Source organism: Hoplias malabaricus, chromosome 18 (assembly GCF_029633855.1).
Source record: "Hoplias malabaricus isolate fHopMal1 chromosome 18, fHopMal1.hap1, whole genome shotgun sequence".
Lineage (NCBI taxonomy): Eukaryota > Metazoa > Chordata > Actinopteri > Characiformes > Erythrinidae > Hoplias > Hoplias malabaricus.
In genome coordinates, this window is record NC_089817.1 from 8,062,632 (window position 1) to 8,086,703 (window position 24,072).

The window sequence follows — 24,072 nt, forward strand, 5'->3', positions numbered from 1 at the left end:
TTCCTACGTGCCCGAGCCGATCACACAATGCTATCACCAATTCACATCAGCCGCTATGACTCTTTTGTTATTGCAAAGTGCTCAGGTGCTACACGGATGTGTGTGTGTGTGAGTGTGTGTGTGTGTGTGCCCTCGGAAGAAGACAAACAGCCTCACATGGCTCTGTGTGTACATCTGGGCAGATGAACTTTTACTCAAAGCTTGTGTGTGCTAAACATTATCTAATAAATGTCGCAGTGGGTCCGGAGCCTACCCGGAGTCACTGGTCACAAGGCTGAGATGGGCACCCTGGAGGCACCTCATGAATGAATGTGTTCAATAAGAACAGTACTACCGATTTACCCATGCTGATAGTGGATACCCATAATACATTGCAATGTTTGGTAAAAACATGAGTTAGTGTCTGAGATAATTCACAACCTTCCTAAATTCTGTTCTTTTTAATAGTGCACTATAGTGAGTAATGTAGGGGATAGTTTGTTGGGAGCCATATTGGACACAACTGAATGCTCACCTGTAGCAGCAATGTTTGCAGCTGCACATGACTCACCAGGTGTTCACCAGGTTCAAAGGCTGGCATCAACTAAAGAAGTATACAGCTCCACTGGCTGTGTAGGAATTTTATTCAGTCACATTACAGTCATGTGTTTGTGAGACAGGTGATCAGTCTTCCACCTCCTTTCATTTCTGCAAAGAACCTCATTACACACATTCTCTAAGCCCTGGTTGGTTCCACTCTCTTGATTGACAGGTGGAGCTTTCGGACAGCACCTCCCACACAATCACAGACGCCTATGTGGGGAAGGAGTACATCATCCAGCTGGCTGCCAAGGACATGGAGATCGGCACGTGGAGCGACTGGAGCGTGGCGGTCCATGCCACCCCCTGGACAGAGGAGCCCAAGCCCATCACCTCCACCACTGAGGGAGAAGTTGTAATAGGTAAGAGTGTGATTAGTTACACTATATGTATTAATCCATTACTACATTATCACAGCACCACCTGCCCCTTTAATAGATTCCTGCAGTCTGTGGTAATGACCATACTTTATTATTATGTTTGATTTATTTATTTATTTAATTTTTTTGGACCTTGGGGGTCCATGAAGTCCTAGCTCACCACTAGTTAATGTGACATGGAACTCATGAGTATTGAAAAGCCCAGAGCGTAAACAGTGCTCCTTCCATCAACAATCAATCTGTTTCATAGATAACCCCCACCCCATCTCCACCCTCCACCCTTCTGTGCTCCAAAACAACCCTCTACTATCCAATCCACCTCTCCTCCTCCATCAAAGAATGATGAGAGCGTGTCTGGAAGAGCAGGAGAAGGTTGCATTGCAAAGTCAGGCTGCCTCCTGCTGGACAGTGAGGTCAATACACATCAAAAGTTGATGTGCTATGTGGCTAACGGAGCTCAGATGGGAATTTGCCTCTGAATGAACTGCAGCAGGTGGACCTACAGTATGATCAATGCAGCACCAGAAACAGACATCCCATGGTTTCCTGTGGATCTGGTCTTTCTTTAAAATGGTGAAGAGTTTCATGGGTCTCAGGAGGCCTGCCAGTAAAGATCTAGAAGAATGTTGATTGTATCATCCCTGCCTTGTCTCGGGGTGAATCTGTAAATATTTGACTAAAAGACGTTTCCCAGGACTTGTTCATGCTGAATATATTTGTGGTTATTCACTTGAATGTCTTTCCACACGGCATGAAGAATCAGCCTTAAAATGCCTTAAATTTAACCCTGCGCCTAACTTTGAACCTAACCTTAATTATTTTATTCAAATTCCATTATAAATCTCTAAAGGGTGTTTTGTACTAGCCCTAAACCTAACCCTAACTCAACACCAGCGTTTGTGTTTGTAGAATGCTCACAGATTATAGCGCTGTTTATGTTGCTCTTACTTGGGAGCAAAACAGAGGCTTTGAGAGGATTTAGGGAAACAGCACCACCAGTGGCCGGGATCTCAGTGAACCACAAATCGTAATGGAACTATGTTAGTTCCATAATAAAACATACTCATTTGTAGAGATCCTGTTCAGTAATCCATCGGCTTAAACCACAGTAAATCACACTTCCTAAAAGTAAAAGGCTTGTATTTTAAGTCCCTCAACGTATTTCAGCATGAACCTTCATCAAGAGGAACCCTCCAGGAGTCACTCTCCTTGATGAAGGCTCATGTTGAAATGCTCTGATACAGGTGTTTTAATTTTAAGAAGAGTGGCATGGTTATTCGCTGTGTTTCAGATTGTTGAACCTCATTACACAGCGCACCTACTAGGACGCTTGATTGTTTTCCTTTTCAGTAGCACACTCTGGGTTGAGATTAATCCATCTGCTTTTAAAAAAGTCATTTGTAATGAGCAGTAGTCTTTAATAAACTTTTTCAGTGTTTAATTAATCCTTACGAGAGATATATTCTAAGTGGGTGAGACGGAATTGAAGGTAGGGGCAAGTGTGAAGGTGAGATTGCGAAGGAATATAGAGTTAATATTGCATTTGCTCTGCTCCTGGGTGCAAAGACAAGAGAAGAAGCTCTAAGGCTGATGTGCTGCTTTTCACTTAATTGTGTTAGTGACTTCATAGTACACAATAAAACCCCTAAACAAATGGGACCTGATTTGGACGTACATATGCTGCAGTAGTTTGCATAGTAACAAGTTTGTTTAAGTTGAGGAAGGGAGAATCAAGTTCTCAGAAAACGGGCTAGGGGAGCCTCTGGAGGAAAATGCTTGAATAGCTTTGCCTTAGGAGAGCAGAGTCATGTTATTTTCTGTGATATGTGCATGTAGCTTCATTATTACATATTCATTACCTATTCATTACACAGTTAGGGGTTTCTTTGTCCAGAATAAGACTGAACACTTACAGTGTTTCCACTTACATTTTAAAATGTATAATCCACACATTCAATTAAAGTTAGTTTTGGTGAGACATACATTGGTTAGTTGGTATTTATCATTACATATTATTCAAATTAATAACAGAACCTTCGAGCCGTGAGTGATGAGGTCTGTGCTTCGTATCTGTACACTAATCTCATTAGAATGCACACCACACAGCCAAACCTTTTTGAGGTATTTATATCTGTACGTGTGGCATGTGTGGAACTAACTCTCGCATACCAGAAACATGCGATACATGGAGGTTCCTCTTTCAGGGCCTTTCACAGCCGTCATCTTTAAGGTGCTGCTGAGGTGACCAGTCATCTGAGGGTTATATCTGTTTAAGCGCTTGACTGAGTGATTACTGCAGGAGCGTGGTCAAGTGTCTTAGCAGAGGTCTGACATTCAATGTCCTGCCTCCATTTTGTTTTTGAATTCCAGGGGTCACTGAGAAATGAATTGGAAGTGTAAGAAGGCATCCGGAGACACTAAGTCTAGGTCGTAAACCCTGCGTCTGAGTGCTGGGAGTATTGACGGACGTGTCCTTCTCCAGCAGACGGGAGAATTCTATAAGCCTTGAAAGCCTCGGTGACTCTGCTACACACATTTTATAAATAGCATTGACAACTTGATGACTGTTATTAGAAGTAATATCTGGTGGCTACTACTCCGCTCGTTTTGATCCACTAGACAGTATTGGATTTCTCGCCCCTGCGAGCAGACAGCGTACTTAATTCAAGCTCTACTTTGGAAAGTTGGAATCAGAATGTCAGCAGAACCTTTCCAACTGCCTCTGGTTCTGCTAAGATCCCCGGACGAAAAACCTCCCACTCTAAGCCCTACAGCTGTTCTCTCCTGGGCTACGTCTGCACTCCACCTCACAGAGCGCAGTGCTGTTTGTGTTTGCGCACATTTTAATTTGGTTAATGAGGAACTTGACTTTGCTGCAGTGTGCGGGAGGGCTTCGCATTTGATCAGAGGGAATGTTATCCCCCCTTCGAGTCATTTCACACATCGCCACACTGCGCAAATAACACAATAAACAAGAGATATTAATTGGAAGAATAACTAATTCCTGCATGCACCTGCAACGATTAATCTATGTTGCAGCCGTGCAACGTAAACAAGCTTAGCAACACAAGCAAGGCAGGGATCTTTCAGCTGCCGTTTGAAAAAGTGTCTTCCAAAGTTGCAATCAATTCTTGGCACAGGCTTGTTTTCATTAAGGCCTCACCCAACTCCATAATTGAGCGAGTTTCCAGGCTTCCTCCTCACTGGCCATATTGGAGATGGATAACTGTCAGAAGGGACTGTGTTTGTCAGTGATAGTAGACTCCTAGCAGTTTGGCACCCTGGTCACATGCAAGAAAGGAACAAGTTGTTATAACCTCCATGAATATTTTCCATTCTGTTTTATTGTTATTTTCATATCACTGCTGTGCATTATCTCCTGGCTGGAAGGCTGATGTGAATGTGGCAGAGCAAATTTTGTGCGCTCTGTTTCTCATTCCATCCACAGATTTATTGACTTCGATTAACCACGTGGCGTCTGATCATTTTTTATGATTTATTCATTTTAATGGCATTCTTGAATTTCATACTCACATTAATTAGCTGTAGACACTATCTGGATTAAACTCCAGAGCTTGCTTGTGTCTAAATGTTAGTAAAAACCTCCACCTGTTGTTTTCTCCTCAGCAGAGACTACCCCCTCTTCTGCTCCACCCTCAGCCAAACCAAGAATTGGCACTGCCAGAGGAGGTTGCTCCACTCTCCTGTGTTCAACCCATATCCTCCTGCCGTGCATTCTGCTGTCCATCATGTGGTAAGTAATGAGTCCTATGTTAGAAGTATGTTATGGTATAAAGAGCATTTCTCTACTCTGTCCTTGGGGGACACCCGGAAGGTCAACAGTTTTGATTTCTTTCACTTTCCAACACATTCAAACCAAGCCATTAAGAAGTAAACATCTGGTAATAGCAGATGTGCTTGGAGCTCGAATGCTACAAAAATGTGAAGCATCTGGGGATCTCTAAGGACTCCAACTACTGACCTAGAGCCTCTGACTTTTGGCCGATTTCCACCAGACAAGGGAGTACAGCTCAAGACAATTCTAAAACTGAAACCAGAACTGTCTGTGTGTTTATCCACGTACGTTACTTTTGTCCATTTCCTATTGCATATTCCATAACAGCTCTTAAAGTAGGATGAGTTCCTCACATGGATCTAGCATTAACAGTAGACATAAGAGTCATAACAATGAAGGGAATTCAAGTTCTGATTCACCTAGTATCTAGACACTGGTGGTCATCAAACACCAATGACAACATGTGGCCATTTTGTGATCACTGGGTTTGACCAATCAGTAGGTTGCTCCATTACTAGGTCTACTCAAACATACCTGAAACCAGTGAGTGGTGTCACCAAATATGGGATAGGAACTGGGATGGGCAGATGTGGTGAAATAAATGTAATATGAAATATATATCACAGATTTATAACCAGAGCCCAGAGGTAAACACTCTTTGAGGTGTCCAACATCATAAGTGTCATCAGTTCTAGAGTCCTGAACCATTCCAGGGTCAAAGACGCTTTTCAAACCTGGTATTTCACTGCTAAGGTCAAGGAGGTGTTAGCAGAGAAGTCCCAGATCACTGATCACCCTTGCTGTATTCAGTATACTATTCCATTGTGATGTACAGATGCCACAGTAAGGGTAACATTAAGAGAAGGTCTCCTCAGGTAGAACTGTCTCTCACCTGAAAACACAGCCAAGATCATACAAAGAAGAAATCAGAGACTAAGACTGCCCCCAGACAGTTTTACACATGCTCATTAGGATTTTACAACTTGCCAAGTTCCAGCTTCACAAGGGGAGGTCTAACGCACACATGTTAAGACCAGTAAACCTGATCGATCCCCGATAGCAGCTGGCCAACAGGGCCAACCAAGTAACAAGCAGAAGATTCATTATATGGTCAGCAAGGCTTTACCCCCCCTGGAAACTCGGCACAGTGGCATAACGAGCCAAATGCTAATTAAAGCTACCTCATGTGGAGTCTCCAGGTCTGCAGAAAGATGGAGAGGTGCAAACATGGCCACATTCACACAGAGAGCACATACAGCTAGAACAGTTGGCTCAGATCAGGGACTGCCCTTGGCTCAGAAAACTGGCACCATCCACACAGTTAGCATACACCACAAGTTTGATTGACTGGGCCTTAGTTTAGCCAGGACACAACGGTGTCTCAGAGCCAGTAGTGTCTCCCCTCTGGACAGGCCTCATACCTGTGTAGATACCTCAGACCTACACATTCTCACTGAGCTAGAGGGGAATTTAATTGGCGGGTTAGTAATGGTCCAAGGGGAGGCCTGGGTTAGCATCACAGGTTCCTGACCCCCATTTGCTAGAAAGCTGGACTCGGTCGGGTAGAATTTTGATGCAGATCTATTAGCTCCCATCGCAGAGTGAGCCAAGGTGCCCAGCTGTGGGCAAGTGTTGGGCTGTGAAAGCAGTGTTAGTGCAAGGGTCGTTAAGTTGTGTAGGGTCAGACACTGTCTTCGTCTAAGCTTTAAGGTATTCCTACCAAGAGTGGCCAGACCTTCTGACCCTTGATATGTGCCAGCTCCAGAACTCCAGAGGCATTAGATTCTGCACTGTTATACTACAGCAAGTGAAATCCTAGGGGTTCTTTATGCTCCTCACGATTGCGACTATTAGCATTGCTGTAGGAGATAATCGGCCAAGTGTAGAAAGATGTAGCAATGGTTAAATCGATAATTATGCAGAGATTAAAGACACTTTGTGGAATTTCTTCAGTAGGTATTCTTACTCATACCTGCAGGGTCTTTTGACCCTCACCCTGAGCCAGTCAGAGGGTGGGGAATGATCCATAACCCTCTTAAAAAGTGTTCATGAACATAATATAGCACATTCTGTTCTCAAAGTGAATTCATACATATTCACTTATAAGACCATTCCTAGGGTTTGTACAATGTGGGTTTGTACTTGCTAAGTATAGATCAACCTTAAGTCCACTAACCATCACCTGACTCTAACCCTTACCTTTAACTTTCATTTTTAACCCTAACCTAACCATAACCTTGGCTCTACCAAAAACCCTAACCATAACCATAACCATAATCATAACACTAGCCATAACTCGAACCTGCCCCTATCCCTAGTCCTATCCATGTCCTTGAATTTAAGCTAAATACTTGAGATTCCAAAAGGTTAGAATAGGCAGGATCTTCAGCTTGTGTAACTCTCTCCCTTTGTGTGGATTTTGCACCTAGTAAAAAATCGTCTTGTTGTACAGCAAGGATAGTAAAAGATTGTTGATGTGAAATGTCAAACTTATAGAAACGTGCTAACAGTGTCAAATGTGTCTGAACCATGAACTGCCTTTGATTAGCCATAGTACAGCATGTTATAAAATAACATCATTTTTTCACATTGAATTTTAACCTTTCAGTAGTTGAATTATACAGACATGTGGAAATATGGTTATTTGATTACCAGGATTTAGATTTACATAAATGTGTCGGTTCTCAAACTTTGGCCCCCCTGTACTTTCCCTGTGTTAAATGTTTGAAAGTCAAACTATAATAATAATAATAATAATAAATGGAATTTTTAAAGCGCTTTTCAGTAACCCAAAGACGCTGTTACAATCAGATGATGAACACATAAAGACAATCACATCCATAACACTACATAACATACAATGATACAAAACAGGAACAAGGTTTAAAAAAAAAAAAAAAAAAAAAAAAAAAAAAAAAAAACAAGGGCTAATCAGAAACAGAGGGATTAAATGCAGCCGCAAACAGGTGTGTTTTAAGTTTGGATTTAAATAGTGATAGAGATGTTGACTGTTGAATTTCTGGAGGAAGGGAGTTCCAGAGGCGGGGGGCATGTCTGGAGAAGGCTCGATCTCCAAGACTACGCAGCTTAGAAGGGGGAATGGTGAGTAAACCGGCTGAGGAAGATCTGAGAATGCGATTAGGTGTGTATGGTTGAAGAAGGTCCGATAAGTAAGAGGGAGCTTGGTTATTGAGAGCTTTGTAGGTGAGAAGGAGGATTTTGAACTGAATACGATATTTAACAGGAAGCCAGTGGAGGTTGTGGAGAACTGGGGTGATGTGGTGGTGGGACCGGGTGTGGGTGAGGAGACGGGCAGCAGAGTTCTGGACCATTTGGAGTTTATGTAGTAGTGAGGAGCTAATGCCAGAAAGAAGAGAGTTACAATAGTCAAGACGGCTGGAGATGAATGCATGGATGAGGCATTCAGAGGCAGACTGGGAAAGAGAAGGACGGATTTTAGCAATGTTGCGAATGTAGAAGAATGAGGTTTTTATGACGGAACTAACATGGGAATGAAACGTGAGCGTAGAGTCGAGGGTGACACCAAGATTTCGGACCACAGTGGAGGGGGACAGGGTGACATCATCAATTGAGAGTGTGAGGGAGCCAGTTTTATTTAGAGTAGATTTGGAGCCAATGAGGATTAGGTCAGTTTTATTACTATTGAGCATTAGTGAATTTTGTGTCATCCAGTGCCTGATTTTTGAGAGACAAAGTTCCAATTTGGAGAGTGGTGGGTTGTTGAAAGAATTGGTCCGGAGGTAAATCTGTGTGTCATCAGCATAACAGTGAAAATCAAGATTGAAATGACGGATAATATGGCCGAGGGGAAGTACATAGACAATAAACAGTAATGGGCCAAGGACAGAGCCTTGTGGGACCCCTGGTGAGATGGATGAGATGGTTGAACTATGTCCAGAAAGTGTGACAAATTGTTTTCGATCTGTTAGGTAAGATCTAAACCAGTCAAGGGCAGAACCAGTGACACCCAGCTCACGCAGTCTTGAGAGGAGGATGGCATGATTTACTGTGTCAAAGGCAGAACTTAAGTCAAGGAGGATAGAGACTATAGGAACTACATCTCTTGGTTCATGTTAAGGTTAGCAACAGATCATACTTTCAGAGACTTGTTGACTGCACACAACTGCCTTCCTGAGTTCCACAGTTTCTCAGTGGAAATATTAAGTGACTGGTGGCGTACAAGTAAATCCTGTCCTATCACCTCTCTGTGTAGCTCTTTGATTCCTAAGATGAAAGAAGTATCTGGAGCCCTTTCCCCTCCCCTAGACTGCAGAGCTGATCCTATATCTATGGTCTATTATACAACTATTGTGATGCTCAGATGATGTAATATAGAGCTTGGTTCATGCTGAGGTGAGATGGAGGCAATTCTATTTGAGAGTTGTTGACTTTATTATAGTTTCCACCAGTCTCCGATTTATTGAGTTTCACAAGTTCTCAGAGGAGATCTAGAGGGACAGACATGGCTTCTGGTGCTCACCAAGTAAACTCTGCTTCTTCGCTTCTCGGCGGCTGTTTGATTAACTTGGAAAAAATGTCTAAGGTATTTGGAACTCGTTTCCCCTCCCTTAGATTGCGAGGCTGATTCCTTATCCTTGGACTATTGTAAAGTTTGCTTTGATTTCACGAGGCATTGCATTGCATACCAAAATAAAATCGAGACTCCCTTTGCACCTGAAATCAAGGCCTAGTGATCCTAGCCTCAGATGAAAGCACGTTTTTTGGGGAGATTTCATTTAATAAATGATGAGTAAAAAGATTAAAGGGGTAGTCTTGCCAAAATCAAATGTGCAATAAATGTTACCACTACTGCAGACATGTTCACTTCCTACAGCAGTGCCAAACTCCACAAGAGTGAGCTTTCACTGTTTAAAAACTAGAAAACTAGACTTCTTTCCCATGATATTCCTTAAATGTGGGAGGAGGCTGTTAGCTGGCTACTACCAGATATGTAGCGTTACTCATGGGAAGCTGAAAACAGTGTTATAATTTGTTCCCAAAGTGCATTGGCTATGCAGAGGTGTGAGTGTGTAAGTGACTGGGTAAGTGTATGATGCCCTACAATGGACTGGCATGGGTTATTTAGGGTGACCATAGCAGGATATTCAGCATGATGCAGAAGAAAACCTGCTCTAATGGAATGTTGGGCTTTGGGGGGTGGTGTCATTTCAAGTAATTGGTGCCATTATGGCGATGTGTATAGGGTAGGGGTGTAAATAGCTGACTAAGGCATCCATTACCATGCAATTATGTAACTGACGTTTAATACATAAACAGCCAATACTTAACAAGATAAACACCAAATTCCTTTATGTCTACATCATTTTATCCCTTTCCATTCAGTATGTGGTGCTAAACAATAATAACAACAAATACATTTCATGCACTAGCTGCTGCTGCTCTATCGTTTAGCTGATTGGTCGTTAGGGTAATGATTGAGATGCCGTTGGCCAATTTCTTCATGTAGGGTGTGTACATGAGTGGCCATTGTTGGTGTGCAAGACAACTGGACATCAACTATAAACCAAAGCAAAAATGCACACAAACAATGGCAACTAAAGACAGGAAAATCTGAATCCTGGACATTTTTGGTGATTTAGAAATCCCAAATGAAAGCATTTTTAAGAGGACATGTCTGGGAAAAAGAGGATGTGTGGTACTGCCTTGGGTCCAATTCTACGCTACAACCTTGAACAGGATTAAGCCATTACAGAAAATGAATTAAAGAAATAAATTTTTAACTGTAATTGTAAAAATAAAAATGTAATTTGTAGACATAATGTCTTATTTTCTCCCTACAATTTACAATTCATTTTCATATCACAGGCCTGTCCACGGCACTAGATTCTCAATGTTTTCTATACATATATCAGCATTATGCATGCTTGGACATGTAGAAGAGAAAGCAAAATCCAGAACTTTGTCAAACAGCAATAAGACAGAGGAATACAACACTGCACCACCAAATACCACATATATCTAATAACATAATCCATGCTCATTCTAGGCCAGGATTCCCTTTAGATGTGGTTACAGCTAAAAGTGCTAACAGTGACATAACATGCTACGCTAACTAACAAAATCAGTTCCAGAGTATCGAATGGACTTCCTCAAATATCACGACTAGGCCTGGAATCATTAGAATTGCAAGCTGGAATGTGATGTTCCGGAATAACAAGGTGTGTAAAGGACTTTTTAAAGCCGCCTGTCAGATTTTATCTCAAACTTTGTCAGATGGGTCCACATCGAAAGAGAAGCTGTAATGAAGTCTCTGCCTCTTTCATAAATGATGTTTCGCTCTGTAATTTTAAGCTTGATATCTGAAATCTCCTTTCTCTCTGTCTCTCTCTCTTTCTTGCAGATGTTTATGATTCATTCCTGTGGAAAAAAGTCTTCTAGTTCTATTTTGCACATGTTAATGGATATCGTGCATTGATAATTTAATTCAAGTTTTATTCTCACGACAAGAGGAAAAAATAGGAAGATTAATAAAAGACAGCGGGTGGTTTTTTTTTTTTTTTTTTTTTTGAAACATGAAAAGAATTCGGGAAGAGGAAATTTGGAGCGCATCAACATCTCAAGCAGCGAGGCTGAAGGTGGAGTGAGCACAGACACGGGACAGTGAACCCCAGGGAAGCAAAAGATATGGGGGCAAAAAAAGACTCATCTTTCTCACAGCAGCACAACATCCAAAACCAAGCATCTGTCCTTTTCCCCAAAAACTTGGAATATTTCACAGATCTGGACTTTTTTTTTTTTTTTTTTTTTTTGATGTTCCATGCGTAAACACACCCGAGCTGAAGATGGTCATCCGAGTGTGTCCTTCATAGCAGCATACAGCTAACTCATCATGCCAAAGACTGGGAGAATAAATACTCTTCATCTTCCCTGACTTCCCCTTAAGCTCAGTGTCTGTGCGACGAAATCTCCATCCAGCAAAATAACACGAGCTTCATAGACTGAGGACTAACTAACTTAGAATGGACGTCATCGTTCAATTATGGGCCTTTTTTTCCCCCATCATTTACCCTTTCTTTTTGTATTCCTTCTCCTATACAGAGAGACAAATACATGTATACACACTCACCCACCAACATATGAACACACACACACACACACACACACACAATCAGAGGGTTCTACTCCATGGTAATGTACTGGACTGCCTTTTAAATGTCGTAAAGACCATGAATCTTATTCAAACTTCTCGGTAGAACCACATTTCTCTCCTGACCAACATCCGCTTTTATTTCTCGCTCTTTCAGACTCTAACAGCCGATGGTACCGTTAGCATTCTGCTTTATTCAAGGAATATTGTGATTTTATATTTCTTTCTTTCTTTGTTTATTAAACAGTATTCATATAGCATCTTAGTTTCTCTCTCTATCTCTCTCTCTCTCTCTCACTCTCTCTCTCTCTCTCTCTCGCTCTTAAAAATTCTCCACAAGCATATTTTGTAAAACTACAATATGTATCTTTAACATTGGAAAAAAAATACTTTATTATTTAATAATGTATGTATTAGCTTTAGATTCTTGTAACCTGTATCTGGGTTCTTTTTATAGATGTATATAAAAACGAGAGGTTGTTCATTAAATGTGACCATTTCACAATGAGTTGACCCGGCCATTTTTTCATTGGTATTCACTCTGTGTTGGGGCTATTGTTATCGTATTGTTACTCTTATCCTTGTCCCAGTGCAATTACACATAGACCAGCATCGCATACAGACTCAAGGTAAATGTTTTTAATATCTATTTTTTTTACTTAAAATGTTTATATGTGGTAGAATTTTTAAGGTATCAAGTCTGCTACATTTTAACAGCTGTTACCTTGAAAAATGCAGGCCATTGATGACATCATAATGCCCTTGAAGCTGAATGATAGTTTCCATTAATGACATCATAATGCCCCTCAATGATTGTGGCTATTGATGACATCATGTTGGCTGTGAACTTGAACGATGAAGGCTGTTGCTGACATCATAGTGCCCTTGATGCTGAACGATGATGACCACTGATGACATCATAATGTCCTTGAAGATAAAATTGGTTGTAATTTAAACCAAAATCAAAATGAATAAACACAGGCGAACAAACCCAAGGAGAAAGTGGCAAAGAAAAAGCCTCTCGAAGCTGGAGGAAGAAACCTTGGGAGGCACCAAGACTCAGGAAGGGGGCGCAACCTCCTCTGGTCAAACAAATTATAACCAACAGAGTTTTTAATTTAAACTACAGGTAGACGCAGCCTTGGAGGTCTTTAGTAAAGGTATGAACTGAATCAGTCCCATCAGATATCCCGGAGCTGTTGCTGAATTTCCAATATTTTCTTTTTTCTTGTTTCTTTATTTCAGTCTGAAAGACCACCTATTGGCTGCTTCTATGTCTTTCCTGACATCTATTTCCCTGTCTTTATGTTCTCAGAATGAGCTCTGTTTAATTCTTTAAACATTTAGACTCATACGATAGAGCCTTATCAGTATGAAATCCAGCTGCCACTGATGATGTCATAGCACTCCTGCGCCTGATTGGCTAGTCTTGTTTAATTTGACTGTTGAATTGTCTTTCAGATGTTTGTGTGGCTTTTTATTTATCTTTTTGCACTCATTATTTTTCACCATCCTCTTGCTGAAAGAAGTAAAGTCATTGTGTCCGTGTAAAACCTTCTAAATATGCTGTAGTCACATTGATTTCTTTATTTATTTTTTCTCATTGCTTGGTTTTCTTGGCAAAGCTAACAGTTCTTAGGTGTTTACCAAGGAAGTGTGAAGTACAAATCCCAGGTAAGTAATTACTGTGAGCACTGTAATGGTGGCTCAGACACATATATCCAAACTACTTTGGGTGAAATGGAAGCAGATACCACACTTCAAAACTAATGTACACTGAAATGTTTATGTCTTTCTCTGTCCCTCCTTTTTCACATATACTTCCTCCCTTTTTAATTAACTCTACTTTTTTTTTACCCATCCTTTTCCTTTCATTTTATTTTATTTTTTTCTTCATTTTCTGTCATAATTATGTTTCTTCCTTCCTTTGGTTTCTTCCTTCCTTGTATTTACAGTGTCTCATGGCTCAGAAATATTATTTAATGGTAGTATTTTTATGTTATTTTATTTGTTGCTCTAGCAAATGCTCCGTTTCCTTGAGGGAATATAAATGTGTTTTTTTTTATTCCCTTATTCTTTATTTAGGAGTGAGGAGAAGCTTGTGAAGGATGATTTTTGTTCTGTGGTGCAAATGCAGATGTGTGTGAGAGCTAAGGCTAAGGCTGATTACAGATGATTACAGCTGCAAACGTTCAATTAAAGCATTCTCCTTCTCTCCTCAGACTCACACTTGTGACATGAAAATGACGAGCCATTAAAAAAATAATCAAGAAAAGTCATTTATGAATGTGTTTTGCATTTTTTCCCCCTCGTTTCTCTCTTCTGAAACACATTTCACTTCCCGAGACGATCTCTGCTTGAGTCATTTGCCTTGGCGTAAAGCCCTACGTCTTTTTGTATGTTTTTAAAAAAGATGCATTATACAGAATTTCCAAAAATAATAAATAATACGGTTCAGGAGAATTACCAACTCATCAGATCAAGAGAGTCTTGTTTTTATTGTGTTTTACTGTTTTATAATGCTCCAAAATATTTGAAAAGATAATCCTCTTCTCCATCGGTTTAAACGTCTGTCTGAAGCTTGGAACATGGGGGAGGGGTGAGGTACTTTTCTTTAGAAATAAAAAACCGGGGAGTCGCTATCTGCAGAAAAATCTAAATCCTCCTCCAAGTACCAGTCCTCCAAAGCCAGGAGACATGACCCCTTATTAGCTGACGAAGAGAAGCAGACGAAAGTCTAGCAGGAAAATCAATGGACCAGAACCTTGGACCAGACGCTGGTGGGCTCTGGTGGTCTCAGGCAGGGAGGGGCTGGCCGGGCATTAAGCTGACGGATCCGTCTAGGCCGGGTTAGTAGCGTGGGTCGGGGGGTTGAGCTTTCTGATGGATTGCTGCTGGGCTGTGATTCAGAGCAGCTTTTATAATGTGTCAGCAGGTTTCAGCTCGGCTCGGAAAAAAAAGCTGGACTCTTGTGGCGCTGTAACGCTGGCAGAGATTTGTAGCTGCGGAGATGGAGCCACTTTTTCTGCAAGCGTAATGGAAATGACAGCGTTTTAGGAGCATGGGTATTATTTGCGGTTTATGGCTTTTGGCCAGTGTTTTCACCTCCTGAAAATGTGTAGAATGTTTTATTAATGGAGGTGAGATGGAAGACATCCTTATTAAAGGGCCCTTTACTTTTAGACTGAATTTGAAGCTCTGGGGCCTTGTTATTACTTTGGAATTAACATCTATCTTGAATGAGCTGATCATTTAATGTTATCATTTTGGGTGAAACTTACTGAACATTTTCAACTACCCAATAATACAAGGTAGGCTCTGGACCCACTGCCACCCGGATCAGGAAGAAGTGGTTACAGAGAATGAATGAATGAACATTTAAATGCTTCTTGTGATGTAATTATTTGAAAATATACAGGGGTTAGACAGTGAAACTGAAACAGCTGTCATTGTAGTGTGGGAGGTTTCATGGCTAAATTGGAGCAGCCTGGTGGACAATCTTCATTAACTGCACATTGCACCAGTAAGACCATGTGCATCCAATGGTTCAAACATTGTGTCCTGAAGGCGGTGCCGTGTATCAGGACGACAATGCACCAATACACACAGCAAGACTGGTGAAAGACTGGTTTGATGAACATGAAAGTGAAGTTGAACATCTCCCATGGCCTGCACAGTCTCCAGATCTAAATATTATTGAGCCACTTTGGGGTGTTTTGGAGGAGCGAGTCAGGAAACGTTTTCCTCCACCAGCATCACGTAGAGACCTGGCCACTATCCTGCAAGAAGAATGGCTTCAAATCCCTCTGACCACTGTGCAGGACTTGTGTATGTCATTCCCAAGACGAATTGACGCTGTATCGGCCGCAAAAGGAGGCCCTACACCATACTAATAAATTATTGTGGTCTAAAACCATGTGTTTCAGGGATTTTTTTTGTTTGTTTGTTTGTTTTTCTTTTTTTTCATTTATTGGGCACAAGGCAGGAATATGGATACTTTTGAGTTACCAATCCACCTACCAACATGTGTTTTTGGACGTAGGCTAAAACCGGAGCACCCAGAGGAAACCCACGCAGACACAAGGAGAACACACTAAACTCCTCACAGACAGTCGCTCGGAACGGAACTCGAACCCACAACCTCCAGGTCCCTGGAGCTGTGTGACTGCAACACCCTATAAACTTCAATTCAGTGCTGGGTGTGTGTGTGTTTTGCTTTTCTTTACACTAAAAAGACACAATGAGTGGTGTGTCTCTTGTTTCCCCAGCACTGAGTTGAAATCTATGTAGGACATAGGGAGAGAAATCCAACGGCCCTTTAAGAAAACCATTTTTGATTCTTAAATCAGATTCACATTCTGAACCATAAGCACAGTTCTGTTCCTCCTTAGCCTCCAAACACACACACACGCACACACACACGCACTCGCTGCTGATTCAGAAAGAGACATATATCTGGGCTGTCACCTTTAGAAGGACATCTCTGTACATCTCGTCCTCTGGAACACTGACCTTGCTGCCCGCTTCTATTTTTCTACATCCTCCTCCACACCTCAGCAGCTGAACCCTTACACAGACACACACACACACACACACACACACACACACACACACACACACACAGACACTCTCTCTATCTCTATAGCTCTCATTCTCTCTCCTCCTCCTCTCTCTCTCTCTCTCTCCTTCTCTCTCTCTCTCTCTCTTCCTCTCTCTCTCTCTCTCTCTCCTTCCTCTCTCTCTCTCTCTCTCTCTCTCTCCTCTCTCTCCTCTCTCTCCTCTCTCTCTCTCTCTCTCTCTCTCTCTCTCTCTCTCTCTCTCTCTCTCTCTCTCTCTCTCTCTCTCTCTCTCTCTCTCTCTCTCTCTTTTCCTCTCTCTCTCTCTCTCTCTCTATTTCCTCTCTCTCTCTCTCTCTCTCTCTCTCTCTCTCTCTCTCTCTCTCTCTCTCTCTCTCTCTCTCTCTCTCTCTCTCACCCACCCAAGCACACACAAACACACACACACAAACAGACACAGACTTGTCTCCATGTATTAAGGGGACATTACATATATTAATTTCACAGAGACTCTGACCTAAACCATAGCTACTACTACATTATCACTAATTTTAACCTTAAAACCCTTAAAATGTAATGCTTTACATGTGGGGATTTGATTTTTATCCCCATAAGTACAAGTCCCCACAATGTCAGTGTGTATACAGACTTTTCTCCACAATGTGATGAACATCTAGACCACAGAAAACACACAGTGTCTTTACAATTTCTGCAGATTTTCCACACACATCCATTAAGAGGCGTAACACTAACTCTATTTAAACTTAGAGTTAACTAGACTTAACCCTGCACTCGAGTGTTTTAACAGATTTTGGTCCCCAAAACACGATTGAAACCTGGTAAAACACACACACACACACATGGAGAGAGAGAGAGAGAGAGAGAGAGAGAGAGAGAGAGGGGGAGAGAGAGAGAGAGAGAGAGAGAGAGAGAGAGAGAGAGAGAGAGAGAGAGAGAGAGAGAGAGAGAGAGAGAGAGAGAGGGATGTTTGTGTAAAAACACTGGAATCCTCATCACTATTGTTTTGGATACACGCTGGCTGCCAGCTTAAACTATTGTCTGATTCTCAAAGCAATCCCAACCACATTAAGTGATGTTGATGTCTGAACTCTGAAGTGGTCAGTTGATCAGTCTAAGGACAGCAGCCACTTCCTTGTTTGAGTTGCACATTTCCTCCATGGTGTTTATTTCACAGCTCCATATCCTCTAAGTGCTGTTTGTCTGATGGGGACGGTTCTGGTGGTCTCACATATCTTTCATGGTTGTTGAGAGTCCCATTTGTTTTCTCTGTCTTATAGTTTTTTGTTTTCCTGTTTGAAAAACTCATCCACACCTCGGCATCTGATCCTTTCCCCACATTGCAGCGGCTGCGTTGATGTAAACACACTGAGATCCCCACTTGTGTTGTTTAGGATGCTTGCTCACTGCCTGCTAAAGCTCTGCCTCCGAGCTCTGAGAGCCATCAGCCCGAGGAACTATGGCGTTTTGACATTCTCCGTCAGGCGCCAGGTTAAGCCCCTAACCGTGGATTTGAGGAAAATCAATAGTCCATTGCTCGACTGTCAGCTCACAGACCTGCCTAATGACAGCCTTAACCTTTCAGAGCCGCTAACAGTATGACTGACACCTAATCACTCTGGGGCACATTCTCCTCAGCCTTGCCCTCTTTCAGAAGGTTAGTATGGACGGGGGACCTCCAGGGACTTGCCTTGACATCACTGTTTTAATGTGGGCAAAAGAATCTTCATTAGCTTTTGGCGTTATAGTACATCTATATATATTGTGCCTATACTGATCAGCCATAATATTAAAACCACTGCTCTGTCTACAATCATTGACTCCACTGGCCATAGAGGAACACTGTGTTATTCTAACATTACAAGTTGACAAGTACTGATGCTCTGCTCCCTCTGATAATATTTTTCAATAAACAGGATCCCACCAAAAGCCCACCACAGAGCATATTTAGTTGGTGGGTCATTGCAGTGACACTACCATTGTGGTGTTGCACTGGGTGGATCAGACACAGCAGGGCTGCTGGAGTTTTTAAACCCAGAAATGTCACTACTCAAATAAGAATAGTCCACCAACCAAATGTAGCCTGAGAGCAGCATCCTGATGGGTGCCTCCTGTGACCACTTGAGGACTAGAAGACGACCAAGACAAACTGTGCATGCAGAAGATGGGCTACTCTCTCTGACTTTACATCTACAAGGCGAACCGATAAGGTAGGTGTGTCTAATACATCGGCCATGAGTGGACACAGCATCTAAAAAACTCCAACAGCACTGCTGTTTCTGATCCATTTATATGTGGATTGCAATGCAAACAGATCAGTGCAGAACTACAGAAGTGCTACTATGGACAATGAGTGTAGAAACAAGGATAACGTTTGAGTATTATAGCTCATAAATGTCTGAAATATCTAAGAGAATAACTCATACATAACTGTGATTTAGAGATAACTGTACCCATGTATTTAATAAATAATAAGTCTTTGGATGTAAAACCTGGAGTTAGAAGGCTTTCAAATCCTTCACACTCATACAGACTCTTAAGGGAGTCAGACATCATTTTCTGTTGCAACAAGAACCCTTTTTTAAAGCTATTTTTAAAAGGCTGGAGGGTCTAACGGCATCACAGATGTCCTACCTATCAAAAACACCTTTTATGATCTACATCTTGAAAAGCTTCCCTCTCCTTAAGCAATCCCTTAGCTGATCTTTAATATTTCCTCACACAGTTCTTTGAAAGTCTCTCCTAATGACACGGCTAATGTTTTTACCCATCTCAAAAGAATGAGAGAGCTGTGGTGCTTATTAAAGTGAAAGCTAATCATGCTTAAAAGAAGTTCCAGTGATGTTCTCAGATCTCAAATTACAGCAATTACCGCTGAGCCTCAAATACAGTAAGGCGCTTAAGTAACCTCCAAAACCTCTCGAAAGTGCGCTCTATTAGCCGAGATGCTAAAGTCCGACTCTCAAACCGAGGTCTGCCACTCTGCTTTCTTGCTATGCCTCGTCAGCTCTAGAAGGATGGTAGTGAATGGTGGGGGTTAGTGGAGATGCTCTTTGCTGCTGTCCAGATACATTTGGAGCAGTGTTTCGAGCAAAACGAGGGAACTGACATCGCCCCAGCTTCCCAACCAGCCAAGACAAACTCCCCGGAGCAACACCAATCGTTAGGCTTTGAAGCTCAGTCGAAATAAAGAGAACCAGCCATCACCTGCCCACCACCACCGAGTCGGTCGTCTCCTCTTTGAAAGCGTTCAGCAAGAAGTCCAGAGGCTTGAAAAGAAAGCAGCACCTTTGAATCATGGACAGTGGTTTTGGGAAGATGAGAGGCCAAGGCAATTTTGTCGAGCACCTCTCTCACTCTAACACACAGGCTTCCAGACTCAGTCATTTTGGCGCTCTATCTTTTAGGCTGTTGAAAGGTGGGGGTGTTCTTTCAGTCCACGGAAAGTGGGCCCGCGTTATAGCGGTGGGAAATGGACTGCATGCTCTTTGCTTTATTTATATCATCACATTCAGCATATTCACATAAAGGAATTGGGAGAGCGTGGGTGTTTGATCCTTGTGGTATTTTGACCAAAGCACCTCACAGACATTTCATTAAGTGTTCACATGTTTCCTTTAAAGGAACATCACCTAATACATTCATTCATTCATTCATTATCTGTAAGTGCTTATCCAGTTCAGGGTCACGGTGGGTCCAGAGCCTACCTGGAATCATTGGGCACAAGGCGGGAATACACCCTGGAGGGGGCGCCAGTCCTTCACAGAACACACCACACTCCTCACAGACAGTCACCCGGAGGAAACCCACGCAGACACAGGGAGAACACACCACACTCCTCACAGACAGTCACCCGGAGGAAACCCACGCAGACACAGGGAGAACACACCACACTCCTCACAGACAGTCACCCAGAGGAAACCCACGCAGACACAGGGAGAACACACCACACTCCTCACAGACAGTCACCCGGAGGAAACCCACGCAGACACAGGGAGAACACACCACACTCCTCACAGACAGTCACCCGGAGGAAACCCACACAGTCACCCGGAGTGGGACTCAAACACACAACCTCCAGGTTATGTACCCTGGAGCTGTGTGACTGCGACACTAACCTGCTGCTCCACCGTGCCACCCTTACCCAATACATTTACTCTGAAATTACAGCTTTAAAATCATTGTAAGCATTCACTGACCTGTAATAGTGAGGTTAGAGCCTCTGTCTTTGCGACTCCGGGTTCAGCACTGCAGAAACCGCACTGTGTATCTTTCCTAGCTAAATTTCAGTACAGTGCTGTAAAAACGAATTACACAAAATGGAGCCAGAGGAACAAGCCCCAAATCTTACCTAGTGGTCCTTTAAACATGACCGCCTCACTGTTGGAGACCCCTCTGTATATGGAGCATATACAGATTTATTTAGGGATAACTTGATTTGACGTTTCAAATGAGTTTTTTAATACTGTTTGTTATTTAGGAGTGTATCTACCTGCATTTAGCATGACTGCATTTTCTGGTTTTCATATTTTAATCTCCCAGACCCTAATACTCAGGACAGCTAAGATCCTCCGGCAGCTCGTCCAGCTCCCTGACCCCACAGCAGAAGATTAGCAGCAGAAGCAGGTGATGAATTGGACGGTTTCCTGTCTGGCTGGAGGATGTCTTTTTCGTGCCTCCACACTGATGGACAGAGCTGAGGAGAAGGCCAGGCAGAGTCAGAGAGGTGCTAATTAATTTCAGCTCCAGGCCGGTGATACATCCCTTTGCCGTCTTTGTCCAGCCGCTAAAGTGTGTTTGGCGTGTGGTAAGGAGTTATTTGTCAGGCTCTACATGTTTTGGCATCTTCTACCCACCACTAAAGTTGTGTCATCATACTGTAATCAATTTCCCTGTATTTGAAGTTACAGAGAAAGGGCACTTTGTAGTTCTACAATTACACAATGGAGTGGACACAGGGTTTAAAAACTCAAGCAGCACTGCTGTGTCTGATCCATTCATACCAACACATCACCACATCATTGATATTGATATATATATATAGCCACGAATGAAAAATCATGAATGGAAAATTACACACAGTTGAAAAATGCTACGGCGCATTGACTAAAATTCCTGATCAGAGGCAGGGGTCTGTGGGTGGGGATTTTTATGGGTGGATGAGGGGTAGTGGGGAGCAGGCTTCCTCTCTTTCCTCCAGGAAAGCTTTAGTGAGACTGATTTACAGTGTGCTCCATCTGCTCGGGCCCCAGTCTGGCATTCCCTTCTCGGCTCCTGGCTGTGATGTCTGTATCATGGGACGAGGAGCTGGTGCGGGGGTGGTGGGTCGGTGGTTGGGGGGGTGGGGGAGGATGAGGCTCAACGCACTGCAGACAAATTATATCGTGTCTAACATTCCTCATTATAATTATGTCATTAGCTGGATCAAGTAATTCATTGATGCTGTGGGAACAAAACACTGCGTCTCCATTTGTGTACATTTCAAATTCATGGTTTAAAAATGTCCTTTACACAATAGAGGAATTCCCTGATAAATGGACCAATAGAAAGGCTCAAAAATGAGCTCGAAAATTCCATTCAGTGTGGAGAATGTTTTCTCGGTCTCATGTACGGTTACCCTTTGGGAGACATGAGGCTTGTTCTGACAGCCATACATAACATACAGATCTGTTACCTATATTAAAGGTGTTTTCACTTGCCAAGCTATCATTTATCAGCACCGTGCATGGGCAGGGCACTCTGGGGTATCTGATGACAGGAGCGCCTGCTTCAAAGTCGCAGCTGAGGCTAAGTGCAGCCTGACTGACACTTTTATGACTTGGCAAAAGAGAGAGAAAAAAAAAGAACTAAAGCTGCAGTCAGCTGAGGATATAGCGCTCTCCTGATCTGCGGTGGAGACACAAATATCAGCCCAAACTCCCACCCTCAAACCTGATGTGTTGGCATATATACACCAGACCCAGGAGCATTAACATGCTAAGAACCTCTTTACAACCTCTGAGTTACCCCCAGGGGCTTCTAGACCTTCAGAGAACCCCTAATAACTTCTGTGAAATTTAAAAATGTACAAATTTTTAGACAGTATGTATTTATTTATATATAGGCCTAGACTGTCAAATTAACCATGAATATATCAGGAAATGGAACTGTATTTTTAAACACTGTACAGTAATAATAAATAATAATGAGCATAATGAACACATTTTCTTTTCAGTGTGACTCTCATGTTACCATTGTATATAGATCTGTACAAGGCCTGAGCTTAAAAACAGAACTATACACTGTAAAAAATGTCTTGTAAATTTTACAGTAAAATACTGGCAGCAGAGTTCCCAGGCATTTACTGTATTTTTACAGGAACACTACTGTATTTCATATTTACAGCATATTACTGTAATGGAACAATACATTAATTTACTGTAAATACTGTGATTTACAGTAAAATACTGGCAGCAAATTTCCCAGCCATTTACCGTATTTTTACAGGAACACTGCTGGATTTTTAATTTTACAGAATACTACTGTAATTGCACAATTCTTGTTTTACTGTAAATATTTAAATGTACAGTAAATCCTTTCAGCAGATTCGCCAGGCCTTTTACTGCCTTTTTTCAGAAACAGACGAACACTGTAATTAGAAACAGTATCTAAATTATATTCAATTCTTTATTTATACTGAACAATACCAGCATGTAATATTTTTGTAATAAGATTTTAGTGTTACTATTAAGAAAAACTATTTAAAAACTGCCAAGCATGAATATGGTAAAGCTAGCTGCTTTATTGCTGCTTCCAGTCCATTACCCAGAATGCATTGTAATACACGGTAAATTACTGTATTTTTTAAATACTGTAGCAGACTCGCTGTAAATTTACAGCTATTTTTTACATTGTAGCTAACATTAAGTCACCTACAGCAACGTTCATTTGACATTTGAGCATTTATTCAAAGTGAATGGATGACGATCTAGTGGTGTGAAAATATAATAAAAAAAAAATAACAGCCTAATCTAAACAAACCAATCATTAAAGACACAGTAAAACAGGGAAAAGAGGATGAGCCAATCAAATATGTTTATAGTGCTTCTCTGACACAACTGTGTTTAGAAGAAGTGAATATTAGATGTTTATTTTAATTAATTATTAATACCTTTGTATTAACCTGTTCTCTGGCAGTTAACTCCCTCACACACACACACACAAACACACACACACACACACACAAAAAACACACACCCAGAGCAGCGGGCAGCCAGCCATATCACCCGAGGAGCAGTCATGGATGGTGAGGGAGAAGAAAGCACTGTTTCTTCACTCCCGCTCCCAAGCTCTGAAGACAAGCACTCTTTAGTTTTAAAAAGAATTATTCAATACATTTGCTCTTGATTTGAAATGAGATCCTAGGTTTTGCTCGTCCTGAACCCAGAGAAAAACAGCCCTGAAAAATCCCATGACAGAATTTGAACATTGAAATGGACCAATGAATAAGGACAATAGAAACGCTGCAGAATTATTTAAAAAAAACAGATGTGCTGTTTAGGTTTGTTCCTTCTGCCCTAAGCTAACCGCCACCATTTTTGAGTTATTTGTTGATTTGTGTGGCATCTGTGGCCT

The 24,072-nt window shown here is 41.9% G+C and overlaps 1 protein-coding gene across 2 annotated transcripts in view; it reads left to right on the top strand.

Moving 5' to 3' along the window:
• cntfr (ciliary neurotrophic factor receptor) overlaps positions 1-12,345 on the top strand; it is a 222,495-nt gene extending 210,150 nt beyond the window's left edge. The window contains exons 7-9 of one of the 2 annotated variants that reach the window (XM_066651361.1): positions 752-941; positions 4,590-4,713; positions 11,138-12,345. In XM_066651361.1, the coding sequence (XP_066507458.1) occupies positions 752-941; positions 4,590-4,713; position 11,138 (315 nt within the window). In that variant the 3' untranslated portion in view covers positions 11,139-12,345. Of the gene's footprint in view, positions 1-751; positions 942-4,586; positions 4,714-11,137 lie in introns of both variants that reach the window. The other variant, XM_066651360.1, reaches the window with a different exon arrangement.
• The last annotated feature ends 11,727 nt before the right edge of the window (positions 12,346-24,072 follow it).